We start from the raw sequence: 26,487 nt of genomic DNA on the forward strand, positions 1-26,487 counted from the left end.
TATAGCAGTACTTTCATAACTAATAACAGCAGCAACAGATATATTGTTTTATAAACACAGTTTATAAATATTTTTAATGGACTGACACAAAGGCCCTTTCTGCACAGGCGTAATACAGTGGCCCAGGGATGGCAAAAACACCATCCCTGGGTTACTGTTCGCACAGGAGGCGCTGCTGCATCACAGCAGCACCATCCTGGCCACCCGGGAGCAGCGTGAAGCCGCTCCTGTTAACATACAGGTTTTCCAAAGTATCGTCTTCCCGTCGGCGCGGTGCGAACAGCACTGGCGGAAAGACGCTGCTTTCCTCCTCCCCTCCACTCACCATCCCTTCCAACAGGGGCGTACCTAGGCAAACTGGTGCCCGGGGACAAAACCTGAGTTTGGCGCCCCCCCACCCGGTGTATGGACGCCCACCCTCCCCCACCATGACCAAACAATGATTTTTTGTACCAGCTCACAAAACACCTCCCACTCCCAGCAAAACATACATGGCTCTCTCCCCACCAACTCTTTTCCTAATTTCCTAATCACAACAACCCTATGAGGTAGGTTGTTAGCCTGAGAAACAACTCCAAGCCAGTGCAAGTCGATATTAAGCATGTAAATCTCTCACAAATCACCCCCAGCAAAACATTTACCAAACAAATGTCAGCATCATCTCTCACAAAACACCTCCAGTGGAATCCACCCCCAAACAGCACCACTTTCAATGATGTTTAAACTAGGGAGCTCAGGTTCTTCTTTTAAATCCACCTTAAAGGGAGAATCTGGGGTCCCTGGTTAAAACAAAATTGAAAGTGATGCTGTTTGGGGGTGGATTCTCCCCAACCCTGAAGTGAAACAGCATCACTTTTGAGGGTTGGAGATTCAGTCTACCATCTAAATACTTGCCAAGGTAGATCCTGCTTAAGCTTCTATCTGATGAAATACGGCTGCACATTTTTGAAGATAGAGGCACCAGACTTTCAAAGTGGCTCAGGAGGCCCTCCTGGTAATAGCATCCAGGTTTGGAGACCTTTGCTTCTGGGGGTTCAATTTTATGGGCCCCCAAAAGGCTTATTTTGTTTCCCCGCTCCTGCACATGAAAGCCTGTGGGCTGAGTTCTCTCAGAACTCTCTCAACTCGCCCCCCCCCCACTCCAGAAGCAAAGCTCACCAAGCTTGGGTGCTATTACCCAAGAACTCTTGGAGCCACCTTGAAAGTCTGGTGCCTCTATCTTCAAAAATGTGCAGCCTGCCTACACACTCAGAAATTCCCCATTGGCTACAATGGAGCAAAGTCACTGCAAAACAAAGAATCTTGGGCAAATTTCTTGGGGTGCCTGGAAGGGGTGTATTTTTAAAGCTAGTGACACCAAAATTTCAGGGCATCATATGGTAACTATTCTTATGATGCCACCCAAGTTTGGTGAAGTTAGGTTCAGGGGGACCAAAGTTATGGTCCCTCAAATGGGCAGGCCCATCTCCTGTTAGCTCCCATTGAAAACAATGGGGATGGGGACATTCCATTTGGGCGTCCATAACTTTGCTTCCCCGGAACCAAACATCACCAAATTTGGGGGGTATCATCAGGACAGTCCCTGTATGATACCCTGAAATTTTGGTGCCACTAGCCTTAAAAATGCGCCCCCTGCAGGCCAAAACGTAAAAAACACTAAAAAATTTAAAAACACACAAACGACCCTGAAATGGTGGCGCCCCCCACGTGACCAAATGGGGGGCGCCCGGGGACATAGGGTACCCCCTGTCCCTAGGCAGGTATGCCACTGCCTTCCAACATCACTCTGGAGGGCTGCAGAGCCCTGCCCATGCTGCCCTCCAACCTCTGGAGGTCAGAGGACAGCGTGGGCGGGTCCCCGCAGCCCTCCAGAGCGACGCTGGATGGAACGGTGAATGGAGGGGGGCGACCGGAGGCAGCTCCATACGGAGCTGCCTCTCTGGCTGAGGGGAAAGTTGGGGCTGCTTGCACACTAGCGTGCGAACGGTCCCCAAGCCTCCACCTGCATGATTCATGAATCATGCCAGTGGAGTGCTTTTCCACCCGTGTGCGGAAAGGGCCAAAGAGAGAGATTTATTTTGCATTATTTGTACAAGGGGTTGCTCTGAAATCTGTTCTAACTGTGGGCCCTCCCAAAAATGTAAAGAAGTAATTAGACTCTGAGCATATGTAAAACAAAACCATGGATGCACTCTGGAGTAGCCATAGTGTCTCTCAACTGGGGAAATTAGAAAATTAAACTTTCAAGTATGTATTAGAAATGGAATTGTTGTCATTTCATATATATAGGGTCAGAGTAAGGAAACATTGGCCCAAGAATAGGAAAACGAAAGTATTCAGTGGCCATTTATATACTTGTGATCTCCTTTAAATATAGCATTCATTCCTTTTGGGATTGGATTCTTGAATATGCACAAGTTTTCCGCCTCCCAAACTCACCGTGCTTCAGATCAGAGAATCTCTGAAGTATCTGATAACTCTGATAGCATGACTTTTCCTGCATCTTTGCAGGGAATCAACATGCTGGGAGATTTTCTTGCTCCTTCCAGCTTTTCCTGCCCACACAGCAGCAGTTTTTTCTGCTCTTCTAGACACCATTTCAAAAGGATTGAAAGGACTGGGGGGTTTTTTGGGGGGGAGGTCATACTAAAGGTCTATTGCTTGATGAAGGATTGGCTCAGCTGTGTTACTTTGCAGCAGGAGGATCCCATGTTTAATTTAAAAAAGTGGGGAAAACCCATTGTGAAGTCACGAGGAAAGCACTGTATGTATAAATGGCCTGTGTGACTTGCAGAAAGTCCCCAGATAAAGATAATTAATCTTTTCCCTAACAGAGGTATATATATATCCTTGCTTAATTTAGTTTGGTTTGCATATAGGTCGCCAAATAAAAGGTAAATTACAATCAGATAACAGATACTTGACAATCAGGTAAATTACAATCAGTTAACAGATACTTAAAGAAATGAACTAATGCTCCCAGTCAACTTTTGACATGAACATGTCCCCAAAATGCCTCTTTTGGTATTATGCTCATGTATTAATGAATGGTAGATAGTGGCAAAGACTTAGAATAAAATCAATCTTTAATAAGGTAATCAGGTTCAGGAAAGCGAGGGTAAGTAATGGGGTTTACTTGTGGATATTTTTCCCAGGGCCCACCAACATGATACATCCCAAAGAAGGAAATGCTACTTACATAATGAAGAAAGTAGCCTCAGAAAATATTTGGAAACATAATTCTGAGGCTGTAAGGGACTGTAGAAATGTGCCACACCCTGTGGTAAGAATATTTGAGCTAGAAAGATTAAAATCGGGCACCTTCTGTGTACTCTAAATTTCATTAAAAATTCATTTTGAAAAGTAAACGCATAAATGAAAACTAGTTATTTGAAGCTATTACTGAACTATGAAGATTTCTAATACAAGTAAGAGGAACAAAGCTATAAGGATTTGTATCACAAAATCCATTTAGAACTCAGCATGAATTTTACATTTGAATCAGTAAAATAAGAACGCTGTCCTTAAAACTCATTAGGGGCCTTAGTTCATGTGTTTTTTTTAACTCATCATGTGTCCTACATAAGTTCCCAAAGGGTTAATGCATCGAGAGGAGGAGAAATTCATGAGCATAATCCTAAACAAGTAAGTTGAAGTTCTATCAGTTCTGTTTCATAGCATCAGGGATTACTGTTACCATTCTAATCCTACTGAGCCTAAGGGAGGTACGTTGCATTGTATTTGAAATCCCGGCCAGGAAAGAACAGAAGGTTAAATGGGTGCCTTGCTCTGTAATCAAATATCACAGGCACTACTTATCTATTCAATGAACAACTAACATAGAAAAATCAATTAAGAAACAAATAGCTGCTTCTTTTGACTTTTTTCACTTAACCAAAAAAAGAGAGGTTAAGTAAATGATGTATTATATAGACTATAACAGCAAAAACATATACACTTCCTAAACTGATTTTTCTTTCTTTCTTTTTACTTGCATGCCAATAATTGGACAGGGTCATCACGGGTAACTAATTTTCAACCAGTGTCTCCATTCTATTTTTATTTAAATGTATATAAAAGTCAACAAATACAACTTTAGCTATTTAACAATTAAATTACAAAGCAAAACAAATATTCAAAGAATGCTTTGTTGATTACGTAATGGATGATCTTGATCAACTGAGAACTTAAAAACTGATAAATGAATGTTTTCAATTATTTATTAGTTGTGAAGAGTAGCTTCACCTGCACATCATCTTTTGTATACTTGGTAAAGGTCCCAGGAGTGCTGAAAAAGGCAGAAGCTCCTGCTGGTCTTTGTTCCCAGAAGGAAAAAAAGTCCCTTTTGGTGGTCCTGAGGTTAACACTCGCTCCCCTCCCTTTCCTATACCTGTCATTCTGAATAGACTTCACAGTTCATGCACACAGACAAACAGGCTGACCTGGCCAGCCAGCGTGACCTTTGGGCAGGAAGAAGATCACATCTGGTTATTAATATTGCAATGCTAAAGAAAATGTAATTTTTGAGAAGCCTAAAGAGAAGCATAGCAATTATACTCCAGTGGGCGCTGCATGTCAATCACAGATGGCATCTGCTTGATGTAACACTGTTAAGTGTTCAAATGTTCATTATTCCTGGCTGCAAATTTTTAATCAAAATATCTAAACATAGCTGTGAAAACACATGATGAGAGTTACCCCATCTATTGATGCATTTTAATTTCTTCTCTTTCTATTCCTCCCCCAGCTTTTTAAAATGCACCTGAACACATACAGAAATAGAAACTGTTATAAATTTATGAGAATGCTTTCAACCTTTTCACTTAAACTAATCATACCTAATCTCTCCAAAGACACAATCATATGCATAATAGTGTACTTTTGCCCATTAAAGTATGTAGTAAAAGACAGAACACTGTAGTATGGGTCTTGTAAATATCAGCACGCTTCATGTGTTTCCTTTTTTAAAATCTGCCCAGATACATATTCCTACACTGTATCAAAATACATATTTCATATTATGTCAAGAAACTCAATGCCCCACTTTTGAAAATTACCCTGTATGGTAAATGTGGAACTATACTCTTGTCAGGCTTTATTTTACACTAACAGTGAACAGAAAGTAAAGTGTGACTCTCAGTTCATTCCCTTACCATTTATAAAAACTATAAAAATAAAACTATTTGTTATGCCACAAGAGGACAAGTTATACTGATACAACACAATGATTGTGCTGCCATACAACTGTCTTGTATACAGTAAGTGCTAGGTTGAACAATAGCATGGTATATCCATCCGCACCTCCATTAAAGCCCTCATGGTAGTTTGTGATAGCCAGTACTCACAAGAGGTTTTGGGCTGAACTGTCCCTGGCTGAACTTCAGTACAGTTCAACATTTTTATTGACCACACAGGTTCATTGCATATAGAGTGCTGACTTTCTGCAAACTATGGTTTGTAAATCTGAACCAGTTTGTAGAACATGCAATCCATGTCCATCCCACCTTGTTTGTCCGCAACATGGTTCAGCATTGTTACGTGCACTAACAGTATGATCAATATTAACCAGGATCAATTTTAAGCATGTTTGTCAACAATTTTAAATTTTTGGTTAAAAGTTAACCATAGCTAGAATTATTTAACACTAATGGTTCAAGAACACAGGAAAAGAAGAAGTAAATTCACGTTAGCAAGGGAAAGAGTACACACATTCCTGAGCCTGGCTTCCAATTTGTAAGATCGTTTACTAGGAGTGTTACATCTATACCAGACTACAGAAAGAGTCACGTAAACGCCAATTCATACAAACCACTGAATTACATAGTCTTGAAAACACAAGCAATCATCTGACATTATTCCAGTGCTGACAGTTATTGTGGGCTCAATATGCATATGCAATGAAATAATCAATGTCAGCTATTACCATGTGTTGTATAAATCCCAGTTCCTGTTCAGCCCTGACAGAAAGTTCACAGAGAATCAGGGCAAGTATTTCCATTGGCCACAATGTATCAGTTCCTAACTTTCGGGTTTGGAGGAACAATGATGGAAGAAGGAGTAGGAGACTTATTCATGGAATTCCTTAATAATGCTAAACAGTACAAAAATTAGTATATTTTAAATGTGATTGCAGCAAAATAATCCCAAAGAAATCCCATTGGCTTGTCCCAATCAATGTCACACAATGCAGAACTTGTCTTTACAACTGGCTTGGTACCAAGGATGTACCCACTCCAGTGACAAATTTAAGATCTCTATCTTGCAAACCTGCAGAGCTTGAAACAGCTTTGCCACAATGGAAACAGGAGACTTATGACACTCTGATGGGACAAAAGGCAGTCATATTTCTGCCTTGAAAAGGCCCAAGATATCAGTCTTACAAACCATAAGGTTAGTAGTTCAGAAAACCTATTATAAGAAAAATGCTTAAGATTTCTGAAATGTATTAGTCATAACTTTTCCCTGCCTTAGCATTAGCAGAGCTTAGCTTCGTATGCACAGGATATGAAAAATAATGTCTGTGCAGTTTAAAGAATTACCTGAAAACATTTTTGAAATACTTTCCTTGCAATAATTAGCATGCCCAGTATACAGGATTCTTTCTTCAGGGTTGGGTGGCAGCACTGACTTGTAATTTTACGGTTTCTTCATGATAAAGCTATCTCAAGGCCGCAACTTCAAAGTTCTGGTAGATGAGCATGCATATTCAGAAATTCTTTGTGTGTATAAAATTAGTACACACAAAAAGAAGGAAAAACAAAGGTTCAGATATCATGGCAAAACACATCCTGGAAGGAGTTTCAGGTTCACCCATGCAAGCTCCACCTCATTTATTCATGACAAAAGTTACTTTCACTTTACAGCCACCCTGACAAAAGTACGAGCTCGGTATGCTGGACAAGAGCAAATCATAGTTTTCCAGCAGACTTGCCAACTCTGGGTCACAAAATTCCTGGAGATTGGGGAAAGGATGGTCTCTGCAGAGGGCAGGGTTTGAAATTGGGAGGGACCTTATCAGAGAGTAATTCTGTCAGGTTTATCCTCCATTGCTGCCCTTTTTTCCAAAGGAACTGATCTCTGCCATCTGGAGATCAGGTGACATTCTGGGAGATCTCTAGAGCCTGGCAACTCTATTTGCCAGGTTGGCTATAACAGCACAAAACGGTTAGACACACAAAAATAATTTATTAGTTCTCCACAGCCTAAATGAAGGCAAAGGGGAAAGAGCAATTGCGCATGCAAGCAAGCCTGAAGGTCTGTCATTGTTCTACCCCTGAACCACACCCCCTCATAAACATATAAGCACACGACATTGCCTTATACCAGCTCAGACCATTGGTGAATTAGCTAAGTATTGTCTGTTTTGACAGTATCTCCCTGGTTTATCAGGAGGCGAAGGAGTTTCCTAGCAATTGCTATCCATCATCTATTTTTGCAGCAGATGCCAAAATTTGAACCTGGGACCTTCAGCATGAAAATTGCATCTTAAGGTTTATTTACATAGTGCTAAATCATAATTTTGCATTAGCGCTCAATCAAGCTATAGAGAACTATGTGTTTGGCCATAGAGTGAGCTGATACAAAACACAGAATATTCCGGATATCATAACAAGAGAACACACAGAGACAGGCAGAAGAAGGGACATCTTGAATTACTAGGATAGAATAGTGGCCACCAAAGTACTATTCAGTGTTAACACAATAACTATATAGTTAGGAGAATCACAAAAAGTGTGTGTGTGTGTGTGTGTGTGTGTGTGTGTGTGTGTGTGTGTGTGTGTGTGTGTGTGTGTGTGTGTGTGTGTGTGTGTGTGTGTGTGTGTGTGTGTGTGTGTGTGTAGAGTGGGAAGGGACACGGTATTGGTATAGGGCTGATCTCTATATGATCCTTCCAAATTGTGTGACTTTCAGGTACAACTAGGAAAGCTAGAGCTGTGTACAAAAGTAAATTGGGGGGGCTTAAAACATGAAATAAGTAGTGCATAAGTGGAGGAATTAACACCTGCTGGGGAGAGAAAACAGGAGAATATGGCCATTTAACAATGTTAAAAGCATGGAATTAAGGAAGGGCATTTAAAAATGAATGAAAAGCATTTATACCTTCTTCCACATAAAGACCAAAGTAAAATTGTAACTTCATCCACCATTTCCTCCTGCCCCCCTCCCTCGTGCTCCACGACCCCCACTCATTGCAGCCTGGTCCGAACTAGTTTCCCTGTTTCATTTCACTGCTAGTGCTCACAAACACCCAAAGAAAAACAGATTCCAAATCTCCAAAACAAAAATAATTACATTGCCAGCCACAAAAATGTCTCCACTTTCCAAGAAATTCTGGATTGCCCCCATTCACCGTCTACACTATACATGCTTTGCGTGAATTAACAAAATAAAAGGATGAACAAAAAAAAAACCTTTAAAAAAACCTAGTAGGCCTAGGGGGTTATAAGGTCTTAAGCTCTAAGAAAGCTTACTCCAGAAAAAATGGCAGGGGCGTTCAGATTACTGTATTCTTGTGACTTTCACAAGATGTCCCAAACACCATTTTAACTCTCTTTTGGAAATTTCTTTTTAATACACAGTCTTAAAACAAAGAAAAATCCCTGGGATAAAAAGTGAAATACAGATCCTGGACCTGCCCAATTAGAATACAGAAATTAAACTACATTTTATGAAAGTTTCGTCCAGCATGGTGTGGCGCAGCTGTAAAGAGTATTGAACTGTGATCTGGAAGGCCTATGCTCAAATCCCAACTCTGCCACAGAAGTTATCTGGATGGCCTTTAGACCAGTCATGGACTGTCAGCCAAACCTATTCCACAAAGTAGATGAGAGGATATAATGGAGATGAAAATGATATAAGCTGCTTGGGGGAGACAAATGAAATAAATAAATAAATTATGCAAGTGGTTGAAAAAAATATTTTGAAACATTAAATGTTATTATTACATTCATACCTAAAAGTATCCAATGCCATAAAAGGAATCTGAGATGGGATGTCAGCATGAGGTAATGCAATTGGCTCCACGCTCCAAAGCAACCATTTTTTTTCCCCAGGGGGACTAATCTCAGTAGTCTGGAGAACAGTTGAATTTCTGGAGATCTCCATTCCCTACCTAGAGGCTAGCAACCTAGAGCGTTCACACACACATACACACACACTGTACATGCAGTCTCTTTTATTACAAAATTTCCCTTGCAGTCACCACAAGTAAATAGAAAAACTAAAACTAAACAAAAAAGACAAAAACAGAAATTTCAACCTTTATTCTAAAACAACTCCCATTTATTAGAATAGTCTGAGAAACCACCGCTACAAGAATTCCATGCACTGGTTAATACCACAGCCAATAAGTACAAAGACCTGGACATTCTTTAAACCAGACAGCTGATAATCTGATACCAGAAAGTATATGCAAGCAGGGACAGAGTTATTCTACTATTGCATCCGAAAGCCTTCCTTTCTGACATTATGCTTTTTAAAGTTTACCATCTGATCTGTCAAAGCTTTACAAACGTGTGATCACTATTTATTACCAAAAGAAGAAACTCTTTAGTCATCACTGGGTTTGATGTTTACACACATTGAGTAGCTGTAATTATGAAACAATGAAATTTGCTTTTGAAAAAATATTATCTTATTATTTTGAGTAAGGTTTCAGCCTAACTTGGGAAGTAGCAATGACTAATCACAGCATCTTTGCTTAGGCTAGGAAGAGGATGGCAGAGTGCTGGTAGGGAGAGCCAAGGCAGTTAGACCCCATGGACACTTGGTGCTGGATGAGGTTAGCCTTTGGGAAACTGGACTGCTAGGTTTGTCTGTGCAGCCTAGAGCTTTTCCAAAGCTGGCCTCTGAAGTTCCTTGTTCTACCTGCAGTCAAACGGATACAGCTGTTGCACAGGACACTGCCCCGGAGCAGAAAGACGGAGTGTGGGAATGAGGCTTTGGAAAATCTGCTGCAAGAGAGCAGAAATAAGAGGAGGCAGGGAGCTGGATGCCAGGCTCAACTCCTAGATCCTTAGCAGTGTGAGTCTCAGTTAATGGAACATGGAGATAATCTTTTAGCCCTTGTGGCTGTGAGAATGATGCAGCAATTTGCCAGAGGCCCCTGAATACCAACCAATGCCCATATCTACCTATGAAGCAGACTTGGGTATGAAGCTTTCCCAGAAATATGTTTAAATTTTGTGGGTGAGAACATCTAGTCAGAGCCTGAAGAGACACGCAAATACACATCCCCAGGCTTTTTCTGGTCTCAATGGTATAAATAAATAATTGATTTTTGGACCATGGATCAGTTACCTAAATGAATTAAAGATAGCCAATTTATGCCATTTGTGAACCTTAAATTTGATTTTAAGGCTTTGCAAATTGATTGTGAGCTTCAGATTCTGAGGACATCAAATACAGTTTGCAGAAATGAAGTACAGCGGGGAAACCCAAGTTTCCCTGTGAAATTTGGATTTGTTCGCACAAAATGTTTTTAAAAGCAAGATTTATATTTCATCAAGATTAAGTAGAGTGGAGCCTTGACAGTGTCACATGGTGGGGATATCATAGGGCAAGTGAAAAATGATCCTGGCTCCTAAATTTGTGTATATAAACACATCTCTCAGATTAGACTGTAACATCAGATTATATTATGATTCAGAAAGAACTAGCAAACAGACTAATCCAAAGAAAATTCCAGAACTAAAATCTAGGCCAGTGATGGGGAACCTTTTTGAGACCGAGTGCCCAAACTGCAACCCAAAACCCACTTATTTATCACAAAGTGCCAACATGGCAATTTAACCTGAATACTGAGGTTTTAGTATAGAAAAAAATGGTTGGCTCCAAGGCGCGTGTTACTCGGGAGTAAGCTTGGTGATAGTCGGTGGCTTTGCTTTGAAGCAACTGTGCAACGCTTCGAACAGGTGAATCACGACCCTAGGAGGGTTTACTCAGAAGCAAACCCCACTACCAGCAACCGAGCTTACACCCAGGTAAAGGATCATGCTTTCGTTCTTCCCATGAAACTCAGTAGGGTTTAACAGTGCTTAACAGGGTTACCTACACTGCTTCCCCAAAACTACACTGCTTCCCTGAGCCTTCTGGGGAATGCGGTCTAAAAATAGAATAAATAAATAAAATAAATAAACTAGGTCTTAGGTTAATGCTAATAATCTCCCTGAAATAATTACACTATTATCACATGACGAACTCTGTGCACGCATGCCCACAGAAAGGGCTCTGAGTGCCACCTCTGGCACCCAAGCCATAGGTTCGCCACCAGTGATCTAGGCAAAACCCTTTAATTTCAGCAACTAAAATGATACCAAATTGTGTGCAAGCTTTGGTATTTTCTAGAACCCTTCATCAGGCTGATTGTTAAAAACAAAAAGGGGACAGGGAAGCACAGTTCACAGGAGGTTAACTAAAGGGCAAGGAATATAAAATAACAGCAAAACAGTAGGGTTTTTTTTTACTGTAAACAGTAAAAAGCTGTAAACAGTAAAAAAAAGTCAGGTGCATTAAAGATGAAAGGAATCTTTTAAACATTAATTTTGTTTATTTTTGTAAAATTAAAATTCATTGTTACATGTAAAATAATATGTGATGTTTGCTTACATCAGTTATCATCCAATATTACAACTTGTTAAATTCTGATTAGAGTTTTCAGGTCCAAATAAGATTTGAGATCCAAATATAACATTTTATACTTCACTTGGATAACTCACTAAGCTGATCAGAAAAATGAAATTTCTTCAGAAACTAGTAGATCAGCAGGTTGAGAAACATAACAAAAGTGCTCTCATTATTATCTATTACAGTCACAGAAGAATTCCTTGGCCCTACAATACATGTATCTCATGTAGCAGTGACGTAAGAGCTCGTTAAGAGCTCGTGTATCTAATCTGGAGGAACCGGGTTTGATTCTCTGCTCTGCAACCTGAGCTGTGGAGGCTTATCTGGGGAATTCAGATTAGCCTGTGCACTCCCACACACGCCAGCTGGGTGACCTTGGGCTAGTCACAGCTTTTCGGAGCTCTCTCAGCCCCATCCACCTCACAGGGTTTGTTGTGAGGGGGGAAGGGCAAGGAGATTGTCAGCCCCTTTGAGTCTCCTGCAGGAGAGAAAGGGGGGATATAAATCCAAACTCCTCCTCCTCCTCCTCCTCCTCCTCCTCTTCTTCTTCTTCTTCTTCTTCTTCAATATCGTGATATTACTGATATTATCATAAATGATCGAGTCACCTTCAGCTATCTGATATTCTCTCTATATAACCAACAAGAACAGGTTTCTTTAACTATGTTGGGCATTGTACCAATAGCATACAAGTTGATAAATAATCTGTAAGAAATAATACATTTCTCATATCACAATAATGATTTGATAATGTATTTACTGACTACATTTATATATTTATATTTCTGCCATTGCATTTCAAGTCACTTTACAGGGTTTTTTTTAAAAAAAACTGCCAACAATATAATGCATATGGCATAAAATGGATAGGAAGACAACAGGAAAAATAAGAACACTGAAGGGTGCTTTGATAATGTATCCAATTGTCCCATAACCAACCCCCACAGTGAAATAGACATTGCAAGGAAATGGTTTTTAGGAGGGAATAGCCAAATGGCAGGTGATCCTGGCTAGGACAGTGGAAAGGGGGTTTCTCACTTTGATGGAGCTGGTTGGAATGGCCACTGATGGAAACAGTTCTAAGGCAAAGGATATGAGAACATTCTACTACTGTTTCTGAGAAAATGCTTTTTTTAAAAAAAAAGTATTTCAATGTTTTCATAAGAATTAACATTAACAAAACAGATCAAAAATAAATTGACAATTAGTTTAGACATTTTAAAAATCCAATAATGTCCTTCAGGGGTTACGAAGGAACTATGGACTTGTGAGATGAAAACTAACCAAGTGGCATGATAAGTATGTGCTACAAAACAAATTACGAATTAATGGTCCATATGCAAGGCCAGAAATTCAGAATGGGTTGCCCAAATGTTCCAAAGTAAGACAAGTCTTGCTTAATGTATTTGTTAATGATCTGAAACGAGAATGACCAATGAGGTGGTGAAGATTGCAGATGACACAGAAAGTTAGGTTCGGCAAAAGTACAAAAAGAACTTTATACAGACCTAAAAGCAGCCAAATGAATAGGTGGCGTAGTGGCAGATGAAAAATTTAAAGCAGTGATATTATTTTAAAAATAATGGTTATCTGAAAAATACCTTGCATTCTTTTATGTGGGAAAATAATGCCTTCTTCTCGACAAGCAATAATAATATGTAAAAGTTAAAACAATTCTTTTTCTTGCCTCCTCTCTTCAGCAGTAGTAACGTAACAAAAATTATACTAGTGTCACGTTCACCAATTTATTGACTTCTATTTCCTCCATTCCTGGAATCATAACACAAGTCAAATTCCATTACTATCAAGTTGATGATTTTTGTATCATTTAATTATTTACTGCATTTCTATCTTGCCTTTATCCTCAACAGTGATCCAAAACAGCTTACATCATTCTCAATCATGTTTTATCTTCACAACAACCCTTTCAGGTGGGTTAGACTGAGAGTGTGTGACTGCCCGAATGTCACCCAACTAGCTTTCACAGCAGAGTGGGGGTTTGAACTTGTCCAGTTCTTTAACTACTGTACCACACTGACTCTCCAGGAGATTATCAACAAAAACAGAGACACTAGGGAAAACAGGCTGGAACTATATCTTTTCTTAGACTTCCTAGAGCAAAGCTGTTTGTTAACAAATATACCTTTTTGTGTGAAACAGAGAGGGAGAAACCTGCTATTCTCTTTCAAAAACAATAAAAGACTTTTAATACCTCTGTCCAGTTCACTGCAGTTGTCCACACAAACACATGAGAAAACAAGACAAGGAAAGAATTTTTTTACAATTCAGATCCAAAATCTATAGAGATCAGAGTTTCTAATCCTAGTATTGGCAACCACCAACAAAAAATGTGCGCGCAGTTTTTAAGATATTACAGAGTGATTTCCAAGGGAGGTCAAGTATATTACATACTGCCAACTACAGATTTAACAAAGCAACCAATCATATGGAGATCCAATTGAAAATACCAGAACGTAGTTTTGAGTAGATATGCATAGGATTGTGTTGTAACAACCCCATCCAAATGGGCGGGTTCCCAGATGAGGTGCTGCAGCCACACTTTCCTGCTATTCCTAGGAGGGCTTTCCAGTGACACAGGGAGCCAAAAAAGCGTGTGTGGGGTGGGGGGGAAGCCACTGCCAGAAAGCCCTGCATATGGCTCCAATGGACTTACCACACTGAAAATGTGGGGTAAGTCCAGGAGCCAGGCGCCAGCATTTCCGGCAGCAAAGTGGGGGTGGAAACTGACTTACCCTGACTCTGCCTGGCCACGCCTCCAGAACATCCATGAGATGCTGGCATAGGAAGTGAGGCCACAGGAGCACTGGCATGGCATGTCTTGCCATGTCTGACAGTTTTGGTGGGCTGCAGCAGCTGCCTGCCAGTAGATCCACCCCTCCAATGGGGCAAGTGCCTTGGGAGGGCAAATCTGCCATGTAGGCCTGTGCTGCCTCCAGCAACAGATTTGCCTGCCCCTTTGGATGGGGCTGTTAATACCCTGAATAAAGGCGGGGTATTTTCCTCATTTCTAAAAATCAGTTGGAACAGCCATTTTAAAAGAGAGTTTTAATTCCATCTGTGTACATACTGAGAATACTGGAAGTAACATAACACAATTTCATCCATATCTCTATCAAACTGTCCCTATTCAGTTGACCTGATTCAGGTTGTTCACTACTGAGAACTAGTGCAGAAATGGGATGAATAAAAACAACGAACATGTTTTTTCCTTGTGTATATAATGTAACTTTTGTATCATTTTAATTAATCAAGAAGATTAATTAGAGAGAGAAGGATAATAAGTAGATTAATTAAAGAAAGCAGGGCTCAGGGCAGCTTCCAACATTTCACATGGATCAAATAACACAACAATAGATTTTAATCTCAATAAAACTACAATCAATTAAACCCAATGCCTAAAGGGGAAGGAGTGGGTATGGGAGGGCAGATGATAGACAGACCCTAGCTGCCTCAACCATACACCTGGTGGAACAGCTCTGCTTACTGGCTTTGCAGAACTGCATCAAATCCCACAGGGCCCACTGTCATTACACAGATTGTTCCACCAGACTGGGGTCAGGGCTGAAAAAGCCCTAGCCTTGGTTGAGGCTAGATGGACATCTTTCAGGCCAGTGATCACCATTAAATTGTCATTTGCTGAATGCAGCAATCTTCAGGGGACATACCAGATATAGAGAAACACATAAGATGGGTTTCTCTTCATGACACAGTATGGTCTCCACACTGTGTCACGAAGAGAAACACATCTTACCGTGACATGCCTCTGAAGATGTCCGCCATAGATGTGTGTGAAACGTTAGGAGCAAAAGCTACCCAACTACAGCCACACAGCCTGAAGAACCCACAACAGCCAGCTGATCCTGGCCATGAAAATCTTTAACAATACATTAAACAGGTTGCCTTTGCTGGTCTACTATGCAAGCTCTCCAGTTTGACTATTCATCTTAAGAGTGTGTGTCCATACACTGAATACAAGGCCGTTTTCGCATGGGCCAAAAACGGCGGCTTGGGGGTGGTAAAAACGCCGCCCCCAGGCCGCCGTTCGCACAGGCGGCGCTGCTGAAACGCAGCAGCGCCAACCTGGCTGCCCTTCCCCTCCCGTCAGGCCGCCCTAAAAAACAACCCTTTAAAGGGTTGTTTTTGAGGGAACAGCGTCTTCCCGGCGGCGCGGAGCGAACAGCACCGCCGGGAACACGCTGTTTCCCTTCCCTTTCCCACTCACCTTGTCCCCGTCATCGGCCTGCTGGCCTCCGAAGCCCCTCCCTCACTATCCTCCGAAGCCCCTCCCTCACTGTCCTCCGACCCCTGGAGGTCGAAGGGCAGCGTGGGCGGGCTTGAGGCCAACTAAACCAACGGCGGGGACAAGGTGAATGGGAAAAGGAACGAAAGCGACTCCATCGCGGGCAGCCTGTAGATCGCCGACCTCTCCTGAGGCCACCCCCACGCCGGCAGAATTCTTGCCGGCGTGGGGGCGCCTGGGGGGCCGTGCGGAAAACGGCCCAAGACTTCAGGTGACACTCAATGAAGAATGAATACAGTGGAAGAGTTATGGGCATTTGTTAAAAAAATAAATAAAAGCACCAGCTGCCCTAGTTACCGGTACTCAAATTCCGCCCCCTGTTGTTGTTGCCGTTGTTTTAAATTAAACCTGAGGGAGGTTTCTGTCTCTATTATAGGAAGAATCTGGTTTGTCACCTCTTTCGAGATTGGTCACTTCCAAATTCAAGAAACTGAGGAAGCTTTACTGGTCCCTGCTAAACAACATATAGTTTCATTGCTAACACTGATAGCTCTCACTACGTAATAAGGAGACTGTTTGAGGCTTAGCCTTCATGTGAAAAAAAAATGTGAGCACAACTGTTCACTATCAATGCAGAATTTGGGTTTCAAATGTTTGTAGTCAATTTTTTCCAAGTCTCCATAACCTTTCTTTATGATCCATCATCTAAGACAAGAAAATATTTGCCCTTTGACAAATCTGGAGATGGCACTAGATGCTACTGGAGACCAAGAGGCAACTTGTTGGTTAATCTAACTAAAATATAGCAGTTTTTTGTATTTCAAATCGAAAGGATATGCCCACTCTTGGAGTAGGGGGTGTCAAGTAAACAGTATTTCACAGTGTGGTCTGCTTGTCCCAGGAGATACCATAAGAAGGAGAGGAAAAATTAATAACTGCCAGTCTTATTTACTAAGAAAAAAGACTATTTGCATGCCATCCCATGTACTGTATGGTGCATAACTCTTAACATATGTGTTTCGATCATGAAGCAAAGTATAACAGCATACATGTTTATGTAAATAATTCAACAGAAGCTTATAAACCAATGTTTAAACTAGGCAAGCCTACTGGTTTTGATTACAAAAAAAGTGAGAGCTTTTCCTTACTGCATCTCATATAAAACCTGCAAACTGAACACATAATGGGAAACTTCAAGACAAGAGGCCAATTCCCATTTCCACGCAGAGGGCCAAATTACAACATGCTGAGGCCCTGACAAGTTTAAAGAGCCACATAACATTATCTCCTTCAAGTAAAACTTGAAATTTGGAAGGGAAATTTAGAATTCCTCATAATCTGGGACCCTAGACTTTATACAGCTTGTGCATAAATCCAGTTTCAGCATGTCTTCCATTAATTTGTTCTAGCTCGTGTCAGCTGGGGTGAGATTTACAAAATATTTTGACTGGCATTCTTACTACAGAAACATTTTGTTCCTTAAGGCAAATGTTGGTTTAAAAAAAAGTCTACATCTATTTTTGTGATAGAGACTATAATTTGGCAATGGATGTCCTACAGCCCATCTATAAGGCGATGCAATTTGGTTTTCAATCCTACACATTCTGTTAACTGCCGCTTAGCTTATTAATTTGAGATAGAATACTTTTAATCAACATTCTTTTACTCAGCATTCACATAGGAAACATACCTAAATTACCTCTATACACAGAGGAGTTTTGTAATTAAGACACTATCCTGGGACACCCCGGAAACGTCTTAGGAATGCAAAAAAAGACAAATAAATATTTCAATTGCTTCTCTATCAGACAAACACGGCCAAGACTCCAAATAACACAAAATTTCAATAGGCAGATGGAAAGCAGAGAAGTCACAGAAATGCTGATAATGTGGGCAGCGTTACCCGTAGAACAGTAACCAACTTCTATTACCTAGTCTGAAGTGGAATATAAATGTAGTCAGAACCAGAGCAGGGGTTGGGGTTGGGCAGAGGTCTAAATCCTTCCTAATGTAACATTAAAAACAGTTCCATATTTGCAGAGACATCAGTAAATGAAAAACATTTTCAGATCATATTTCCATGTAAGTGCATTTCATCCACAAAGATTTTCTAAATCATTAAATATAATGTTTAAAACATGGGAACAGTATGGAAGAATTCTAATATGATTCTAGCATGAAAGAATATCTGCTTAGAATGTGTGTTTGTATAGATGTTTTTATGTTTGTACATATCTTATTAGGCTGCTGCATTATTTTTAAAAAGCCAAAAAAACTTACCTCTTTATTACATACAAGGCTACAACAGTGTATTCCAAATTACTTAACCTAAGCAACTAGCTACAGGAGTTAAATTTCAACTACGAAGTGACTACAGATCTTATATTTCAAAATTAAATATGTTCCATGGTGACATTTAATAACTTTTATTTATCTCTTTAAAAAGCTTTCTTAATGTAAACAAATGAATATAGCAAGATGGAGAAATACATATTTTGATTCAGGAACATACTGAAAATTCCAATTTCCTTTCAAACAATGATTTTTATGCAAATAAGCACTACACAATCTCCCAACCTCTTTTACTATCATACCAGAGCAATGACAGTTCAATAATTGGAATGGCAGATATCTCGAATATTTGATTTTAAATTACAAACTTAGTGCAAGACTATCGAAATGGAAATAATGAGACCGGGTTAATTCCACATTGATCAAGGTATCGTCACTGAATGCTAAACAAACTACAGCAAATAAATACAGCTTGTGCTATGGATGGATTATTTACTATTTATTGTGTAGTTTATGCTGTAGCTTGATTCGCTCCTTTGGTTACTGCATACCTAACCTTCATTGTTTCAGTTCCTCACACTAATGCTTTCATCCATAACAAAAATAATTAGTAAAACATGAGAAATTTTCATTGATGGAACAATACTCTTGAAGTTACCTAAATCCCTGCTGTCTCTATCAAAAATAAAGAGGCATAAGTGATGCATTCAATATCCCTGCCTGATTTAAAATCCAAATATACAAACAGTATTATAGAATCCAGATAGCCTATTCTGCTTCATTGATGACAGATGCAGAGCAAGGCTAATATAATTATGCTTTCTATTTTGAACCAGACAAGAGGAAGGGACACCTCCCTTCCAGAAGCAAAAAAGTCCTAGCCATCCAGCTGAAGAGCAGGTGCTATATGGTATTTACATTTCCTGCTGAGGATGCTAGCCAGCAGGCCCAACCAGCTGACCGTGAAAATTCTTGGCCCTAAGTGACCCAAGGACAGACTATAAATCCATCCTATAAAATATAGTCAATGCTCCATTTGTTCTTCAGGCTTTCAGCATGTGAAGTTATACTTTTGCAGTAATTTCGTTTCACTGGGCTCTTTGAAAGCCTGGTAGCAGGTATTTGTTGACAAAATAAAGACACAGTATTTTTTTTCTTTTAAACATGTCAGAAGGTCAGCATCACCTAGATGGCCCTCACGTTAACAGAATTATTATGCAGGAAGGTATTGTGCGTTTAATTAAACAAGTGGGTCAATATACAAGAAAAGATAATCAACGTAAAATGTATATACTCATTTAAAACTGTCCCCGGAGCCCCTCGGGGACAGGGCGGTATAAAAGCTGAAAGTATAAATAAATAAATAAATAAATAAAATACTGAAAACCTGTTTTTCTCCCAGATCACATAGGTAAAAAATTAAAAACCTGATAAAACACTGCAAGTTTAAACATGTATTAAAACTACCAGGAATTGTTTTTTTAAAACAACATCTATATGTAATGTTGCCACCTTTGGGTTGGGGGATATCTGTATTTTGGAAGTAGAGCCTGAGGAAAGCAGGGTTTGGGATCAGGAGAGACCTCCTACAGGGTACAATGTCATAGAGTCCACCGTCTAAATCAGTGGCTCATTCCGCACATGCAGAATAATGCACTTTCAAACTGCTTTCAATGCTCTTTGAAGCTGTGCAGAATGGCAAAATTCACTTGCAAACAGTTGTGAAAGTGGTTTGAAAATGCATTATTCTGCATGTGCGGAAGGGGCCAACCTTTTTCTCCAGGGGAGTTGATCTGTTGTCTGGAGACACATTATAATACCAGAAGATCCCTAGAGTCTGGCAAACTTATCTACATTTATCAATTTCTATTCACTTTCTTGGACTGCTTGAGCAATGAAGAATCTACATGCTTGCAAGCCTCCGTTAGGTCGCATCTTTTATATAAGTACAATGAATACTTTCATGTAAATAATGCAGCTGGCCCATTCTGGATTATAGTTTTGGCATACTGATGCCTTCTGTTTTATGCAAATAGAGGCAGGCACTTTAAACAACCATTGTGACTGCTTTTTTAAAGTTAAAAAAAGTTAGAAATGAATACAGCATTGTTTGTGTCCTCAATCACTTTAAGCAATAGACATTCTAGTTTCGAATCCATATGGAAAGATCATCAACACTTTCTGCTTTGGGTCTTCTGCCAAAATACCATATTCCATATGCTTTCTACCATAAAACATAAAAGAAAAGGTGTTGCTCTGATCAAATAAAAAAATGTTTACTAGCTTACATCTAATGTTAGGGCTGCCCAAATCCTGCCAAAGACATTAAAACACCATCTGTAAAACAGATTTTCATTAAATCGATCAGTTTAAAGCTAAGCAGTTAGGCAGATGATGCTTTTGAACTAACCTTTCACCTTCTTAAACTGGAATTAGGTCACTCAACTTTCCTGGTGCTTGTGAGTGAGAGGTAAAGTGATCTATTCAACTTGAACTGACAATCATAACACTGGAATTGTCCTAAGTCTATATTTAAATCAGTGAGAGAAACCAAGCACAATAGTTTTTGTACATCTGTTGGTTTCTTTTCATCACTGCTGTAAAGTGAAAATAACTTTGTAAGGGGAAATGGGAAATAAATACTAAATAAAACTCATACAAGCTACTAAACCACAAATAATTGTGGCAGTCTAATTTATTTGTTCTTACAGTGCTGAATGCTGTGACTACTTTGCACTAAGTAAAGAAGTCCTCTGATGGATCTAAGGATCCAAGCCACAACTGCAAATCATTTCACTAGCCAACCATACATATTCTATTAATCCTAAATCCGTCACTTGGAAATGTCTCACTAATATCAATGGAAGCGACTTCTAACTACATTCTGTAAGACTGCAGTTTGAATTGTTAATTATTTCCTCTAAAACCAACACAGCTTGATCACACTAATCATCTAATTACAAAAATTAATGAATTTAAGAAGCCAGGAACAAAGTATTAATGTAACAACAGTGCAACCTTCTGCAAAGCCCAATTAGTTGGAGTCCCAGGCAGTCAGGGACAGCACTGTGCTGCTGAGTACTCCACCGCCTCCAGAGCTCTTTCCAACAGCAGAGAGAGGTTAAAAAAATTGTTTTAAAAACCTAGCTGGAAAGCACTCTATAGGGCTTAATGGACTTGGGTGGCATAAATCCAGGATCGGGGCCACAGCACAACTAGTTGCACACCTGGGGTGCTGGCAGAAGGGGCAAACACATCAGCACAGCCCAGTGCCACCTCCATAAAAAGATTTATCTTTCCCCCTTCTGGATTAGGCCACAAATTAATCAATTCTGAGGTAACTCAGTACAGGACTTCATTGCAAGTCACTTTCACATCATCCACATCATTTCACACAAGTAATGCTAGCATTGTTGCTGCAGAGCATGTGACATCTTTCCTCCAAGCAGCACAGTTCACTGTGCCGTAAGTCCAAAATGGCCTCCTTCAAGCAAGTGTTTTTGTTGCATTTAGCTATCATTCAAAGGCACAACTGCATGACTGGAGGAATGAGTTTTTCTCCAGTTAGAGCTTTGAACACTCTGTGAACTATAATTATATGTGTATTATGCACAGTAAAGAAATTTCAGTCCTGAGACTCTCTTGACTGTCCCTTAAACATTCTGGAAGACTGCACCCACTGAGCCTCCTCCTCCTTTGATCAAGGGACAGATTTTAGGCTTCGGTAAGAGGGAGAAAGCAAGGAAGATCCACTCCATTGACCTTCCTTCCATCAGCATAAACCAGTGGTTCTAAGCTCTCATCTATATTATCTCCTATGGGTATAGGATACTATGAATAACAGGACTGTACAGAACTGCAGAACAGGAGGAAAATTGCAGTCAAATAACGCTGGTCTGTGTTAACAAATGGCTTCTGCAGAATACAATGGCTTCTATTCAGGTCTTCTCAACAGGATAAATTTGAGAGCCATTTTGCCCTAGCCAACTTAACATCAGAATATTTGTGATGTATTATACAAGAGATATATATTTTACCATGTTTTAAATGTTTCTTAATATTACAAAAAGGCCACATGATTTCAGAGCTTTGGCTTTCTTATACTACATTTTAGTTTTTCATAACTTTTAACTTCAATTTAGAAAACTCAAACTAGTTCTTGGAACTGCAAAACCAACGCCCACTTAACAGCCATAACACTTGTTTCTTGGGCGTGTCACTCTCCCCACCCCACCTTCCAAGATAAGTCAGGAAAGACAAATGGTTTTACTTAAAAAATCAAATCAAATGACATTTTGACACCACCTGAAATTATAAAGCTTTTGCCCAAATACTCTGATGTTCGTAAAACATTTTATCACTTTGATTCCTAAGAGAAATTTTTTTATTCCCTCAATAGTTCAGCATTATAAGAATATATGAAGTTGTCATGGCAACATTTATAAATAAAAATTTCACAAACAACAGCTTAATAAATAATGTAATGGAGTCTATGGGACCCCAAATGTATAATGTGCTTAAATAAACAGGGAGATCTGTGATGCTATCTTTTACTCTCTCTAGTGCTAAAGTTTTGCTGTCAAACCATGTTCATGAATTTTAAAGGAATTGAATATACATATAATTTCTGTTATGTATCATATTAAACACGTTCCTTTAACCTCCCAAATAAGTGAGAGTCAATGAAAGATTTGGCAATAGTGCTAATTTCATTTGCTTGACAATAAGAGTCTCTTCTTCTAGTAAGCATCAGAGAGGTCTAAAACATCACATCAATTACGTACAATGGCTTCGCAATTCATGTGGAAACTCAGATGTGTTTTAGAGTCTAATAAAGAGTGTAGGTTCATAGAACTGTGATCTATTCCCTTTCCATGAAAAACTTGCTGCAACCTGAATCACCAAATGAACTTTTTAAATTCACCTACAACTAAAGAGCAAGCAGTGGGCAAAACCTTCAGCAGTCTGCCTGCAAGGAGATGCATTCCACCATAGGTGGGTCAAGTGAAGGTCATTTCAGAGTGTGCCATTATGCACACGAAGGCCAGCTTGAGCTAATATGCAAAGGGCTGAAAAGAAAAGGTTGAAGGCCAAGTATTTGCTCAAAAGAATGGAGTCCCTGTCAAGGGAAAAAAATGACAATTTGGTCTCTTGTTTGATTCAAAACCCAGAAGCATAACTGTCTCACCCAGAGCAGCTGTTTCCCTCTCACCTTTCTAGCTTTGGCCTTGAAGACTAGTTTACTCCGCCACGGTTCTCTTGCAACAGTCCAGTTACATGAGATTGAGTCCATATGTCTTAGGAACAGGACTGCAATATTGATATAAAGGACTGATAACATTTATATTTTAAAGCCACAATACATTAAAGGAAAGAAGAGATTTGAAAGTACAGTAATTTAGATTTCCATCTACAATGTGGAACTGCAAAATAACATTCTAAGTTCCAAGTCAGACTTTCACTTTGACATTTTATTTTAAACAAAGGTAACTATGGAACGTTTGTCTGTCTCCACTAAAATAAATATTCCTGTAGGATTTTTTAGATTTTTAAAACCTTTTTTTTGTATTTTAGTGAGATTTAAGAAAAGACAGAATTTATAATTTATTTCATGAGTTAAAAACTCAAGACTACATAGACTTAAACGATGTACACAGACAAATAGCTTCCAATATCCTCTTGACTGTAATTGTGCATGTATGCAGGTGGGGGGAGGGGGATCTTGACTGTTTCCTCTTGACTGTCACTGTGTGTATGCAGAGGGAAGGGTTCTTAATTGGTATATAACCAAGAGTATCAAGGCAGTCCAGTAAACACTTCACAAATGCTATCCAGCAATTAAGGTCCAGAAAAAGTCACAGCATATGGGACAAGAAATGTCATAATTTCCACATATCTTTACCAATAGGTTTTTCCAAGTCTGATAAAAAATACATTTACCATTACACTAACATCAGTCTGCTGCTGAAAAAACAAACCATTCTTGACAAAAAACAGGGGTAAGCAAAGGGATGACAAAGTTTACTTCTGAATACTCATGGTAGTTATGTGATTTTATGATTCTGTGTTTACTATACTTATTGAGGTAGCACATTTTAGTTGGATTCATTTACAGTTTCAGTGCCAAGAAGACAGCTCCTTAACTACACAAAGCATGGGATGATCATTACTTCAAATATCCAGAAAGCTTCACAATTAAAAGTTAGAAGGTATTTCAGAATAGATTGGAAATTCACCTATCCATAAACAACTTGGTTACATTGTTTTCAGTTTAGCAATTAAGGCAGTGATGGCGAACCTTTTTGAGACCGAGTGCCCAAATTGCAACCCAAACCCCAGTTATTTATCGCAAAGTGCCAACCCAGCAATTTAACCTGAATGCTGAGTTTTAGTTTAGAAAAAATTGGTTGGCTCCCTCTTCCTCTGCCCCACCCGCTCAAGCAGGGGCCAGCCTGCTCTAGCCTCCAGCAAGTCCCGCGCACACCACTCTGTGCCTCTCTAGCATCTCTGCCTCCTCTGCGCCCCCCCTCCTCGGGCAGCAGCCACCCGGAGCACAGGCACCAGGCCCACCAGCCGAGTCCTCCCTGCTCACTGTGGTGCACCCATGTCATGCTCAGTGGCGCAGGCCAGTCTAGATGTGTGTTGGGGGGTGATTTTCCATCCCTCACATGATGAACTCTGTGTGCATGTGCCCACAGAGAGGGCTTCGAGTGCCACCTCTGGCACCCGTTCCATAGGTTCGGCATCACTGAATTAAGGATTTCAACGAAAGGAAAAGCTATGTGGGCAATAAAGTAAAGCTGCAAAACTTTTTTGGTGCAGCATTTTTAGCACATCACTGTTGCTGCTGTTTTTGCTATGAAATATATTCAACAGCCATTCAATCTGCAAATCATTCAAAACATTGTTCTGCTAGTATTTCAAGCCTCCTCCCAGTCTAGGCCAATTTAAATTGTTGGTGGGTGCTTACCTTGTAAAGTTTCAGGGCTATCTCGTGCCTGTGATTAGTGGTGTGTAAGCGCAATTTATCCACACTGTTGGTGTAGTAATCACAGGCGTTACATTTGAGGTGAACGGGGTTGCCAATGGCAATGCACTTCAGCCTCCATTCGTTAGTTTTGCCTCCTTCTTTAATGTGAGCCACCAGTTGATATTTCTGCATGTGTTTGTCAGTCTTGCAGTGGAGCTGGAAGTTGGCTTTGAGTTGAGTGTTGTAGTTACAAAGCTTGCATTGGTAGATGTCTCCAATTACAGCCCTCCACTCCTCTTCAGGGAGAGACCTTTCACTGCTCACATGCACACTTAGGGCCTCCAGGCTGTCAGAGGTGAATTTGTTGCAAACAGCACACTGGTATAGCTTCAGCGCTGGGTCACTGATATAAGGTGACAGCTCTCCTGCAGTAAGGAGGGACAGGTCATCACCCATTAGCTGACCACTGGCAAGCCGGATTTCAGGTGGCAGCTCATTATTTACTAGAGAGGGAAAAATTAAAAGGGAGAGTAGAGACCAGAAAGCATAGAGCGCACACACATACACGTACACACATACAAAAGAATCTATAAAATAAAGCCTTGACAAGGAGCTTGCTTTCTCTAGAGCTTAAACTAGAAAAAAGCTGTAATAGGATTGAATCAGGATCAATTACAATCATCCCTTTCAACTTCTAAATTCCCTCATCAGATAGCTTTAATTACTCCTACTGGGCATGATGTCTTTCTGGAATTTGTATTTTCAAAGGCACGAGAGTTGATCAATAACATAACAAAACAGCAAGGTTTCTGCAATTTAAAAGCTTAGATTAACACACTACACTAATTGTAGCTTCATTATATCCTTTAAACGCTGCTAATTGTTTTACATATGACACATACATGCACATATACATATATAAAAAACAGGAATCATATAGCTAGATCCATTTCTGTTAGTAACTGTTTTCAAATAACAGAGTATACCTTATTGATATCAATAAGGAACACCTTAACTGTTCTCTTTTTAGTTAACTGCCTATTACTATGTTAAGACATCACAAATTCCGGTTGGATTGAGGTACAAGTAGTAGTAAAGGACCCTGATTCAAACACCACCTCAATAATGAATCTGTTAAGTGACCTTAGGCAAGCCACTATCGGAAATTAGACAAGAATAATACCAGCTTTCCTATAGGGTAGCCTATTAAGATTATTGCAATAATGTATATGAGGGTTTTTTCATTTAAAAAATTATATACTTCCTATATTTTATCATTTCTTATGTGTTTAATAACTAGCTATTTATCATATAGATCAATATAGTTTATTGTCAGATT

The 26,487-nt window shown here is 39.8% G+C and overlaps 1 protein-coding gene across 7 annotated transcripts in view; it reads right to left on the minus strand.

Annotated features, from left to right (window-relative positions):
• ZFHX4 (zinc finger homeobox 4) overlaps nt 1-26,487 on the minus strand; it is a 199,479-nt gene that overhangs the window by 152,634 nt on the left and 20,358 nt on the right. For 6 of the 7 annotated variants that reach the window (XM_048508480.1, XM_048508479.1, XM_048508477.1 and 3 more), the window contains exon 3: nt 25,149-25,651. In XM_048508480.1, coding sequence (XP_048364437.1) covers nt 25,149-25,651 — 503 coding nt within the window. The remainder of the gene's footprint in view (nt 1-25,148; nt 25,652-26,487) is intronic. The other variant, XM_048508478.1, reaches the window with a different exon arrangement.

The sequence above is a fragment of the Sphaerodactylus townsendi genome, linkage group LG09 (assembly GCF_021028975.2).
Source record: "Sphaerodactylus townsendi isolate TG3544 linkage group LG09, MPM_Stown_v2.3, whole genome shotgun sequence".
In the NCBI taxonomy this organism is placed as follows: domain Eukaryota; kingdom Metazoa; phylum Chordata; class Lepidosauria; order Squamata; family Sphaerodactylidae; genus Sphaerodactylus; species Sphaerodactylus townsendi.